At 37.6% G+C, this 13,013-nt stretch overlaps 1 protein-coding gene across 9 annotated transcripts in view; it reads left to right on the top strand.

Moving 5' to 3' along the window:
* The window catches only part of PHF20 (PHD finger protein 20), a 78,015-nt gene that overhangs the window by 39,186 nt on the left and 25,816 nt on the right, over window positions 1-13,013 (top strand). For 6 of the 9 annotated variants that reach the window (XR_010886011.1, XM_067307730.1, XM_067307728.1 and 3 more), the window contains 2 exons: window positions 5,264-5,539; window positions 12,825-13,010. The exons of 1 other annotated variant lie outside the window; for it this stretch is intronic. Coding sequence is in view for 7 of the 8 variants with exons in the window: in XM_067307730.1 (XP_067163831.1) it covers window positions 5,264-5,539; window positions 12,825-13,010 (462 nt within the window). In the remaining variant the exon portion in view is untranslated. The remainder of the gene's footprint in view (window positions 1-5,263; window positions 5,540-12,824; window positions 13,011-13,013) is intronic. 2 more of the 9 variants (XM_067307732.1, XM_067307733.1) reach the window with 2 other exon arrangements.

Below are 13,013 nucleotides of genomic sequence, written 5' to 3'. Positions count from 1 at the left end.
CAGTCATTTGTAATGGCAAATGTAATTTGGAGTGTTTATATGCTTGCTATGTTTTAAAATGTGTGTATGTCTGTGTTCTGAAAGGGCAATATAACATTGCTTGATGAAACTTAAATTCCTTTTTAAAACATTCAGCAAAATTAATTGTTAAATATATTTACTTGAAGATAAAAATCATATTCTGCTGTGTTTTGGCTCCCCTAATGTTTAGGGACAAGAATTGGTGGTTAGGATTTAGCTAAATCAAGTTTCAAATAAGGGTATTGCAGCCCGCTGGTAAGTTCTTACAGCCAGTTAATGCTCTGTTTCATGTATCTGCAAACAGGCTTAGAAGCACTCTACAACTGTTCGTGTGGCTTTACTCTTACAAACTGATTTGACTTTAAAGGTGAGCTGCCTTTGTTTTCCACAGATCCGCTATGGTGTTGGTAGTTCTGTTTCCCAGAACTTTAAGATGTTAACAAAAATTTGCATGGACATGCCTTAGTGATTCCATTTGCCTTATACTTAGCATGTGGTTTTCTAATTTTGTCACTTTTGGCTTTGGGTTTCAGTTAAGGAGAAGCAGAGAACCCTTATGTCCTGTTTGAGAGAACAGCTGTGTATCCTGCAGCTTAACTAGGTAGGCTTTGATTCCTTCAAGGCATTGTAAAAGTCATCTTGAGCCTAAAGATGTAGTAATGCCCCATCCTACCTTGTTAAATTAAGCTCTCTTATGGCTAGAGACCATGATCTAGAAACAGTGTTTTATAGCTCTTTATATGTAGTTTTGAGAAAAACATACTGCTGCCAGTGCTAATAGGAAAAGGTCAGTTATAACTCTCAATGTGCAGGTAAAGGCTCCAAATCCACTCAGCTACTAGCCCCTTCTGAAAGGTGCGTTGAGGTTTGCATAGTAGTGCACCACACGCTTACCAGGCTTTCAGTGCATTACAGGTTTTTCTATTTGTTCTGTTACAAATTTAGTGCCAGCACAGGGAGAAAATGGTGAGTAAAGAAGAATTAGTCAAATTAGCATCTTGAGTACTTCTTGCAGTGTCACATAATGTTTCAGGCCCAAAGGTTGGAACTTTGAACAGCTATGATTATTGAAAATGTGCGGGCTTTTCTTTGTTGTTGTTTTATACCAAGCAGGTACTTTTTGTAGTTCAGTGGATTTTGGATGCAATGCAGATACTTGGATGTTGTTCTTATCTAAAGTAGTTTGAGGAGATCAGTTAGGCCAGATGTTTTTTATTTCACAGCTTAAGTCTTGAAAGACTGAGGTTTTGGAAAACTAAGAAAGCAACATTGGTTGCTAAAATGGTGAACAGGAACATTTGGTGAGCTGAAGAAAAACAATTGAATTGAAAATTTCAGATGAGATGAACCCAAAGAGATAGGTAATTCATGCGGAAACTAGCCTAGCTAGCAGCGTGAAGTGATCCAGAGTATAAGGTGTAAGGAGTATCAGTTGGGCTAACTATAAGGTTGTATTTAAAATGTGAACTGTTCTGGAAATAAATGTATTCCAAAGCAAGCACTGACTCCAAAATGTTTTTAGGATGCTGAGACAGACTCTGCTGAATAGGTGGTGTTAGGCCCCACAGGCCAACTTCACATTTCTTTGAATAGCTGAAAATGTCAGCTAGGAGCTTTTGTCATCGCTATCCAGAATGGTGCAGTTTCTTCCAGAATGCATTTATTTTATTTTATTTTTTAAGTTTGCAGTTCAAGAAAGATAGTGGTAACAAAGAGAAGAATTTTGAAAATAATATGGATGGAAGCACTGGAGAATGTATATTGTAGTGAGAGACTGTATCTCTTTAATTTAATAAGAGGTGAAGAAATAATTTTAGTCATCTGCTAATACTTCTGTGGAGAGCAGAAAATACACTGTGTAACAAGATCTATTGGCTTGAAACTGAAGCAAGAAAAACTTTTGGGAGGGAGGGGAGTGCAAAGAATTAAGTGTACTATTTGCATTCTGGAATGGCTTAGCAGTGTGTTGCAGAGGATTCCTCAGGACTGGCAGACTTTAAATCGAGTTTCTGTGCCTCTGAGAAACCTTTTAGTTGCAGCAGGAATAAAATTAAATAATAATAATAAAAAAAAAATCAGTACTCTGGTTATACTCATCTCTTGGGGATTCACAATCTTCTACATTGCAACATGTTGCTGTTAAACGCAGTCTTAACCTGAAGCTCGTATCCTTTGCATTATATAGAGCAATGAGCAAGTGAGATAGGTTACTGAATTGGAAAGAATGGACTTTGTAGTGAAAGTTAAAGGAGGAAATTTGTTGTTGACCTTGAGTCTGTGTGATCAGTATTGTAAGTGAATTGTATACCAGGTAAGGATTTTAAATTTTGGCTATAAATGTTCAAGAAATAGCAGATGGTAGGGCTATCAGTAGCTTACCTCTGTAGTCAGAGAAAACGTGATACATTCAGCTTGCCCAGCTAGCTCCTCTGAAAAGGCAGAGTGCCTGAAAGTTTGAAGCTGTGTCCTAATAAAGCAAAAATTACTTACTTTCCATAGAAATTGGTTGGTTTTAGTACCAAGTTTAGTGAGCAAAAATTGTATGCAAATTTTGTCCTTTAAATGTCTGTAACTAGTCAGCTTTAGGGCATGTTTTGGAGAAAGTTCAGGCTCTTCAAAGCTTCTTCGGGGTGGTGGAGTTGCACATCAGCTTTATACAGTTTCCTGGCAGCAGGGAATTCTATTGTGTGTTACTGGGAGAGAAGGAAAATGCCCCCAAATGTGGTGGTAATGGTAACAATTTAAGTCTTGTTCTGAACCTTGTGTGATCATGTTTTTATTACTCTAATCTGAATAATTTCTTTTGCACATTGCAGTAAGTTTTCCTCTTCTTTCCTCCCCCAACCCCCATGTCTTTGTTACCTCTTTGTTTCTAAACTCTAGCTGATCCAGTCCTGTACTCTTCTAACTTTTAGCTGATCAATTAGAAGCTATTCCCTGTATCTTCTCAAGGAGTTGTCCATCCCAATGGAAGGAAAGTGCTCCAAGCTTGGATACAGAACTCCTGACAGGGCCTCATCCTGACAGTTGTATGATGGTATAATAGTTTCCCTTGTCATCTTTATAATATCTGTTGAATAAATTTTCAGACCCTGTTGCCCCTTTTTGCTGCAGTTGAAGAACGTTTTTCCATCTTCATATTACTAGTAAATTGGAACAAATTCTCTTTCATTGTCATGAGCTCTGGATTTTAGCATTAGGGTCAAGAGCACCTTTCTGCACTCGCTTACCTTAAACCCACAAGCCACTTCATTGACCACTTCTGAAATATATTTCTTTCTTTATAAACTCAATTTTTGATGGTGTACTGTATACTTAGATTTCGGTATTAGCAGACTGTCATTTTGGTAGCATGATTCAGTCGTCTAGGTTTGTTGCAATCTTATTACCAAAATTGCTTGAAGCAGCTTCCCTGTCAGGATGTTCTTAATAGGGCTGTGCCCAAACCTCCTCCCTTTTCTCCTTGTCATTATCCCTGTGAACCACCCAAAGCAGTGTCTTCATTTTTACAATTTTTTTCTCAAACGTAGCTGTGGATAGTCTTTTAACCAACCCAGTGTGCATAATTATGGCCTCTGAATCCTTACCTGTATATCAGCTTCTGCAGTACCATTACTTTTTTTTTTTTTCCTTTCCTCTTTGAATGACTTTGAGTTTTGTTTCTTTTACATAACATAGTAGTTAAAACTGAATGAATATACTTTGGCTGCAGTTTGCTAGGACTTTACTTCTCTGTGACATAACCTTTGAATATGCAGCTCAATAGAATTCACCAATTTTGTTGCTATATGCTAAAAATTTCTGAACAAGCTGTCCTGTGCTCTTATACCAAAATTGTCTTGATGCTATCTTTAACCCTTGCATTTACTCTATTCCTACATATATAAACTTGCAGAAAATCTTTACTTCAGTTGTTTGTAATGTTTCTGGGTCCTTTTGTGTTCTTTGTTTTCAGCTACTCCTAATTTATTGTCTAATTTTCATTAACGTGCTGCATACTTTCAGTTTTGCATCAGTGTTGTTAAGTCTGGGTCTTTCCATTAAATGCTTCCTCTTTCTTAATCCCCCAAGTTTGATAATGCTCACAAAACTGGAAATAATATTTAATTTTGGCAGAGCAAATAAAAAGATAATACTTGGAACCTTGCATATGACTCCATTTTCTTCTATTTGGCAATTTATTTATTTTGGCGGGGGAGGGTAAGCTGAGAGCATATTAGTGATGGATAATTGTCTAGGTCTCTTAGAATTGGGATATATCTGTATTTTCAAATTTATACCTCTCCCCAGTTGCATCAGATGCAGATACTGATGACAGAAGTGTCTGATTTACTCCTAGGTCACAATGTTACTTTTGTGTATTTCTTAGTAAAAACATGAATAAAAGTTTTGGAAATGCTTGAAGAAGGAATGGGAACTTACCAGGTCAAGTTTAGGTATTGTCCTGGCTTGCACAGCAGTACTCTAAAATAAATGCCTTAACGTTGTTCCATTTGAGTCTGAAGATGTTTTTGCCACTTTTGTTGAGAAACTACCTAATTACAAAATCTCTCCTATGAGGTTTAACAGTTGCAAGCAATTTTCCTTTTGCTTAATTTTGTTCTTTCATTGCTGCTTGAAAATTGCAATTGATTTTAATTTTACTTCGAAAAGGTAGTTCTGACATGCTTGTCTAATATTCCATTACTCTTGAAGTAATCAGCCTTTTGTGATAGGATGAGACATCCAGAAAGCAGATAATAAAGTAGTTATAAGCAAAGAAGCAAAGCTGGTTTTCTTGGAAAATGTTCTCACCAAAGATGTAAATAGTTAAAAATACTTAATAGAATGTAATCTTCAGTCAGTGTTTAGACTGAAATACACAATCTTTGTGTAATTCACAGTCTCAGTACTATGGGTAGCACTATAGGTGATCATATTAGATGTTGGCCAAAAAGCTTGCTGAAGCAAAATGTCATCTTTTGACAGTAACTCATTCATGTGAAACACTGACATCAAGAAACACTGACATCTTGGCAAAAAACTTGTACTAGCATATTAGGACAGGGTTTTCCCATACCTGGGCTATTTACCTTAAAGGTAGATGTAGCATTAGAATTTTGTTTTTAGCATTTTATAGCTAACTTATGTTTGAATGCATGTCTATTTCTCAATTTTTTATTTTATTTTATTTTTAAGTTTAGGTAACCTTTTGATAAATATAGCAAATGCATGGGGGAATTTATCTGTTTTGTTCTTACAGTAACAAAACCTTTTAGGAGAGCAGATTTTCTTGCATCAAAAGCTGCAACTGTTGATCAAGATCACAAGTTTAGATGCAAGTTCTTGGACTGTTCAAAATCCTTCCGCAAAGCCAAGTTATTGCATTATCACATGAAATATTTTCATGGAGTGGAGAAGGCTGCAGAATCACAGCAGAATCCAGTAAAAAGAAATATTCAAACCAGAGGTTCTTTGGCTTCTGAAAGAGCTAATCAAGAAAGGCCAAAAAGAGGACGGACTACAGCTGGTTCAATGTGTAAGTATGTTGCTGATCTGTTCATTTTTTTTTAAACATCAGTAGGTGGGACCAGCAGGAAAGAGCAGCAGTCAGTTTCCTTCTGATGCGTGTTAGGCCAAAGGAGTCTCTTTAGGGCTCCATCTTCCATATTTCTATCTTCCATACTTGTTCATAGAGAAGGAGAAACATAATGATATGTTTAAACTTTGTTTTAGAAAAGGTAAAGTTTAAGAGATTCCCTCATCTAGAAATATAAATCATGTTCTGTAATGAACTGACTACGGCAGCTTCTCTTATACCCTTGCGACAACTTAAGTATTAAACCTTTGTTCCTTTTACAGAATTATATAATCCACTGAGTTTCTGATCTTTTTGTTTTGCTTGGCAAATGCCTAAATAGTACAGTTAGTATAGAAAAAGGACAGAGGAAGTAATTTAAAGAATCTGTCTGGTTAACTCCATTTCTGTCTTATTTCTTACCTGGTCTTCACACTTCATGGTCTGACTTCACAATGATATTCAGCTAGAAATCTAGTACCCATTTCTGCAGTATTTACAGTTCTTGTTGCTGGACCTCTGGAGAAAAAAAATTCTAGTATTATCAAGTGCAGCAGTAGCAATTTGTTGAAAAATCCTCATGCAACTAAAGGGTAGTGGAAACAAGGGGAAAAAAAATCTCAATGGTTTAAAAAAAAAAAGAGAATTCTTAAGTTATAACTGCTTTGCAACCTTCAGAATCATGTTGGTTAACTTCTGCTTCTCAGTTTTGTTCTCTGAAGTGCATACTTTCTTGGTGTCTTGTATATCATCCGAGTGACAATCTGGGCTTACTTGTGAACTAAGCATTGTTGCTGATAACTCATATCCATACTTTGGTTCTGTGGACTAGTTTCTTTTTATACTGGAGCTCCATGTGAATTGTCACATCTCTTGTCTTCTAATTGAGCCCATTTTACAAAATCTAACTGCTGCTTTGCTAAATTCCTCCTCCCCCTTTTTTTTCCTTAATGTCTTTGCAATTGATCTTTCATTAATATTCTGTATAATTAGTTAGGAACTTCAAAATCTTGCAAGTCGTTCACTGAGCTGTAGGTCAGTATAGCAAAATATATCTAGCCTTACTTTGCTTCATGTCTTATCTCCTCTTCCTAACATGTCCAACAAATACTTTTTTCATTTAAGATGTTACTGCCTGTTTCTAACAAGACAGAGTAACTTAGTATCCTACTACTGCATGTAAACTTCTATATGCGAGATACTTCTGTAACTTTAAATAGTGCAAAGGCATAAAATTTGGTTAAGCAGAGGCATATTTTCTTTAAATGTGTCAGGGTGCGCCAACTTGTGTGCAGTATACTTTGCATGCAGCTTAAATGAAACTTAAGTACTGCATAGGGAAACTCACCTGAGCCCCGCAGGTTTATGAAGAACGGCTGCTAACACTGCACACTAATCAAAATAGGCTTCCTGCCTGTCATGTGCTTTTCCTTAACAGATTTCTAATCTGCTTTTTGTGACGCTGCTTAATTATTTCAGTTTGAGAATTTATTTTCCTGTGATTCCGTCTTGTATGAACTGACTAGTGATTCAAGATCTTGACCCTTTCATCTACCCTTTCCCCCAAGTGCACGCTACTGGTTTGACGTCATCACCTTGACTGTATTGGCAGATAACTGTTTATGGTGTTGAGCTGTAATTTCATTTCCTTGTATGCTCTTCTCCCACCGCCTTTCTTCCCCAGTTTGTGAATGGTTACTTTTAATTTGGATTGTCTCAGTGCTGTACTTCGTTGTGTACTCCTTGGTTGTGCTGAAAGCTATCAAACAGTGAACTGAGGAGGGAAGGTGGACCGTAAGGCTTGCAAGTCACCTTCATTGTCAAAGCCTGCTATTGCAGAGCTGCCATAAGGTTTTCCTTGATGAGGAAAGGTAATGTCATTGTAAATCGCTGTTAATCATACATCTTTGATGTTAAGAGCCATTTATTTTTAACTCAGTGTGTTCTTAATTATTCTAATTCTTGCTGTACTGGTACCACAAATGATGTAGGAAAAAGAGGTTATTCTAAAGTAGGGCTACCTCCTTGGGCTGATGTACCTTTTCATTTTAACTTTGTATACTGTTGCATTTTGTGTTCTGTTTTCCAGTCCTTTCACAAGGATCTCTTTTGTTCTTAATTGCATATATTGGAAGGTAGCCTGTAAGCAAGACTGTCTGTGCTTACTGGGTGTTTTTATGTTATCTTTTTAAAAAGTTGTTTCGGGATGTACTGCTTAATGAGAGTATAGGCTTTCAAATACATAATTAAGTATTGTACATGGTGGGTTTACTTTTTATATTTGCAATGTTTTTGTGATTCTAACAAAAAAATAGCCCTGTTCAACATGTACATATTAAAAGCATTATATGTTTTTATGCAGGTGTCTATTCTTAAAATATTTTACTACAAGGTACATTTCAGTGCTTAAGAAAAGTTAGCAGAAATTTCCAACTGACAAAAGACTAGAAATGAGTTTTTCTTTTTTCCATAAACTTGGAGATACTCTGGCTTTAGTCTCTATCTCATAAGTTTGTTTTGGAGTTTTAGAATTCTAAAGTAGAGGCTTCTTATACATTTTAATAGCCCCCACACACTTTTTTTTTTTACTAGACCTAATATGCAAACACTTAGTTTTCCTACAATATTGTCACTGCTTCTGGATCAGCTCTTTATATGGCAGAGGATACTTTCCCAGGCTTTGGAAAATAAGGCCTCAAAGAATGTATGGAAGAAGACTGTTGGCAGTTAATGAACAAGCCTCTCTGGTTCCTCTCTGGTTCAGGATATTATCAGTAGAGAGCATTTCATAGGACCATCTGGTCAAATGTGCTGTTTATGGCAGAGTACAGAGGGAGGCTTCTGATGCTTGGATTGTCAGTTGAGATGTCCAGGACAAAGATTTCTTTTCTGGAGCTGAACCAGAATTATTTTCTGGTAAGGATCTTGTTTCCACAGTGGGAAGGTGCATTCTCATGGTGCTTATGTCTCCAACTGGTGTCTTCTCAGTCTATCTGTGAAGACAGCCTTTCTTGCTAAGGTGCAACAGTAGAGTCTCCATAACACGTTCCACTTGGGCAGGCCTTTTTTTTTTTTTTTTTTTCCCCCCCCCAAATCGTTATATGTCATGTTCCTGTTCATGGTATTTAGCTTCATCTGCTGGTGTTTCATCCCAACATCGCTGGTTAAGAACAGTGAGACTTTTCTGTGCCCTGGGTGTCAGGAGAGCTGTATAATTCTAATGATGATTATAGACAACTCAAATCATAGTTGGAGGATTAAAAGGTACTAGTATCTGTCTTGATTTTGGTTGAGATGGAGATCCACAAGAATGTGTGGAAGTTGTAGCTTAGATGTCAGCTATGTCCTGCATCAGGAATGTCTCTGTTAAACATCTGCAGGTGTCTTCAGGGGAGACACAGGCAGCTTTAGGAAATGTTGTGTGGTTGCTGAAGCTCCTAACAGGAGTCTTTATGAGGCTAGTTTTGTTGCTGTTTAGTACAGACTCACGGTACAAGCTTGACTTGTTGCCTGGGAGTCTCAGCAGAATGCTTGCTTAGACAAGTAATTGCAAGAGAAGTTAGTTACAGCAGTACTGAAAGTTCAAGGTGTTGTCCATGCAAATGCAGCGTATTCTGTGCTCTGTGTCTACTTTTCTTGAAACTCTACAAAATGGCAGCTCTGTGATTGAGAGGAAACAGAAGAGTAGGAAGTATTCTGTGAGAATGAAGGTTTGCCCGGGGAACAAGGATAAAAACAACATGCCCACTCCACAAGTAGTGCTAAAGCAAAGTCTGAATTTGGGGAACATGCAAGTTGCAATGGCATGTGCCAAAATACAAGTTATCAGTTTTGGTTGTTAAGTCATTGTTTTCCTTACAGTACACTAAAAGTGGAATGCTTACAGGGGTCTATGGGGAGCAAGTTTAATCTTTTTGCATTTCCTCCAAAGTTTAGGATAATTTTTCTTCTTTTTTTTTAATCTCATCTTCTTTTTAAATTCAGTCTCAACTCCTGAAAAATATTTGAGTGCTTAGTGATCTCTGAGATCCTCTAAAACTTCCTGTCAATGGTACAAAAAATGTTTCAAAACTTAACATCTTTCCTGACTACTGTTTGTCAGTTACTGAGAAAAATACATCTGGCATATGATAGAGTACTTTTTGACTCCCCAAGGAAATGTTAATGGTGGTTGAAGAATTTTTGTGTCATGAAAGAAGCAACATATTCTTAGCAAAAATCTCCTTAAACTTCAGTCTTGCAAAGCTAAGAAGCCTAATGTATGTAAAGTATGTTTTTGTTACACTGAGAAACTGTGCACAAAATCTCAGTCTACAGGAAGACCTGATGTCTTGTGCTCTATGAAAGATCAGCATGATCAAGGTGGCCATGGGGTTCTGACTTCATTAAATCAAATGTTAGTTTACGAAACTAATTGGGGAGAGGCGAAAGTTAGGAGGCCTAAATAAAGCTTGTCTGTTTTGGATGGATTTCTTTCTAGTGTAATTTTTAGATTCCCTGAGGAGCTGTTTTGTTGTTATTTTTGGAACTTACAGCAGGCAGAATGGTAGATAATTGAGAAAGTTTTTCTGACTTCTTTACATGACTTCTCACTGTGTACTGCCGCAAAAGTTTTTACTTTGTCAGAAAGTTCGATAGGACATTGGTGTTCCCAAACTTGTTATGAAGTACTTAAATCTTAGTTTTCAGCTATCGTGTACCATGGGAAGACGTTTTGTCTCAGTTTGAACTGATAACTGTTCAGTACACTGATCTCTGAAGTCCTGAGAAAAGCTCAAAAAATAGCCCTTCCCCCCCCACCCCCCCTTTGGAAACAAACAAACAAAAACCCACCACAACCCTCTGTATACTTCTTCTTGCAGGAACAGGAGTTAGTCCTGTTGAAAGTGGAAAGCCTTATGCACACAGTGGTATCTAAAGAAGGAGTGTTTTCTGGTTTTGAAAGTTCTCTGTAGAAAAATCATGCTATTTAAGTCTTGCAGCTCTTCTGAAGTAAAAAAGCACCCAGGGAAAGTTCTTTAATCTGCTACAATTCAGAACATAGTCATTCTTTCACCTTTCTATTGGTTCAGGGTCTTCAAAATGTTATCTTCCAAACCTCAGTGAGGTGGACTTGTAAGAACTACTTCAGACAAGGAAATGATGATTGTCATCAACCAGTGCCACTAAAAAGTGCTGTCCTTTCATTTGGACTGATTACAGACTTCAGATTGATAGTATTCCTGGGGCCTGTGAGACTGAATGTATTCATATCTGCCTCTGGGAACTCGCGCAACAGTGTAACTTAATACTCAGTGGAAAAGTTGCTTCCCTAGATGTCATGATGTAGGAATAAAGGAGAAATCAAACTTAGATCCAGCTCATATTTTATTTTCCATATGGGTTTTGCTAGGTCCTACAAGGTTTTTAGGAAGACAGTGAAAGGCTTTGACAGGTCAAACCTTCAGGTTAAGATTAGGTTTTCAAGCTCTGGATATGACTTTGGTTGCATGTTCAGCTTTTTCTTGGAGAGACTCCTGCAAAGCAATGATTTAATGCAAAAACCTAGGTTACTGGAGTAACCGAAACGATTGAGTTCTGATATGATAATATTCCCTCCTGTTTGCAGGTGGTCAATGGTCTTCTAGTGTGATGGATGCTTCTAGAGAATGTCTTCAAATAGAGCTCAGTTTTCAGTCAGCTTACCAAACTAATTCTCACGGGTTGGGAGTACATAAGATGATTTTCTGTTTCTGGGTTTTAAAGATCTTAAGGGAAGAAAATCAGCCTGTGAAGCCACATTTGTGATGCTAAAAACTTTCTACCTATTCCAAGGAAAAGATAACCAATAAAGATGTTGACACAGTGTGGCAGTGATGAGTTGCCTGGCTGGAAAAAAGCTACCTTCACCAGACAGGCCCATTTCTGTGAAAATGGGCTTTGGTAAAAATTCTCTCTCCTGCTGTGGCTGCTGAAAAGCACTGGGGCAAGTGAGTAGAGGCAACCAGTCGGTTACCAAAATCGTTACGAAGGGCTCCTTTTCTTTTCTTGAGGTTCTGGTGGAACTCGGGTGGGAGAGAACCAGGGAGAAAGTCATCTGATGGCCTTTAGATTTCTGGATCTTTGAGCTTCTTTTGCCTGAAGAGATTCACTTGATTCTGAAAGTTCAGTACTGAGACATCTTAATACTCTTCATTTTAGTTTCCTCTTGAAATTTTTGTCAGGCCAGAGTACTTGATTCCATTTCTTGCCTGAACTATGCTGTTTAGGATTCTCTTTCCTTCTGTTTTCAGTTGTCCTTAGCTACTGCTGAGGGTGATGCAGTTAGAGGAGTCCAAATGAAAATCCTGTGAGTACTTAAGTCTTCAGACAGGAAAGGAGTCTTTTCAGTGGCCTTTAGTATCAGCTGAATTTACTGAAAGTCAACAAGATGTCAGCTTGGCTTTTGGGTCTGATTAACCGAGATACTTGATCCAATATTCCAAAATGGCAAGCTTGTTCCCTCCTTTAGTCTGGCTGTCCTACATGTCATGCAACCTTAGCTTCTGTCACCGTCAGCTGTTTTCTCCCCATGTCCAGGAGTAATTCTGTAGAAATGGTTCCTAGCTGCTAGAAGACCACTCTAAGGCACTTAAAAAAATGAGAATTATTTGGCTTAACTTTAATTAAATGGTAGATGGTGTCTCAGATGAAGCTAAGTCTGTGTATCACATGATTTTTTTTAATTTTAGCTAATAATCCCGAACTCTTGCATCTCAGACTGAGTTGAAGTAGTGTTGTTTCAGTTGTATGCATTTAAAAACTGTCCTTCCTTAAATGTGCAGGGCTGCTGTAGGCCACTTGAATTAGCTTCATTAAAAGTACACTTTTGAGAACAGGCTGTGGTTTCTGCTCACTAGTTAAGAGAAAAGAAATGAGGCTCTCTTGATTTATAAAATAAGAGTCTGAATGTGTTTCTGCCAAACTGAACTGTTTCTCTTTCCCTCTTAGTCAAACCTACATTATGTCTGGAGGAACAAAGTTTCTGGGGAATGCGTTTATATCCTCTGTTTGTGTTCAAAAAAACAAAAACAACATTCCAGGTTTTAGGTGACCTTTAAATCAGCTACTGCTTAAACTTTTCCATGGTCAAGTTGCTAGGATTGTGAATTGAACAGTATATCTCATCAGAGGCGCTCCATACAGGCAACAAGAACTGCTGCTGGCAAAGTAGTCTTACATTTTGAAGGTATTTAAAGTTTGGACCTCATCTGTATTCTCTTTGTAGATGCTCCTCTACATATAGCCTTAAGACGTACCCCATATAGAGATGAAAAAATAGAAAAGAGAAGAACTTCAACTCCTTCTGTAAATGCAGTAAATAATCACCGACATTCTGTTAGAGAACAAACCAAGGAGAACCACGTAGAGAAAGCGCTCCGGAAGCCTCAAGAAAAAGAAAGAGTTGAAAATGGTA

Source organism: Apteryx mantelli, chromosome 18, assembly GCF_036417845.1.
Source record: "Apteryx mantelli isolate bAptMan1 chromosome 18, bAptMan1.hap1, whole genome shotgun sequence".
Classification (NCBI taxonomy): Eukaryota; Metazoa; Chordata; class Aves; order Apterygiformes; family Apterygidae; genus Apteryx; species Apteryx mantelli.
The sequence above is the reverse complement of the archived record's forward strand: the minus strand, read 5'-3'. Positions and strand labels throughout refer to the sequence as shown.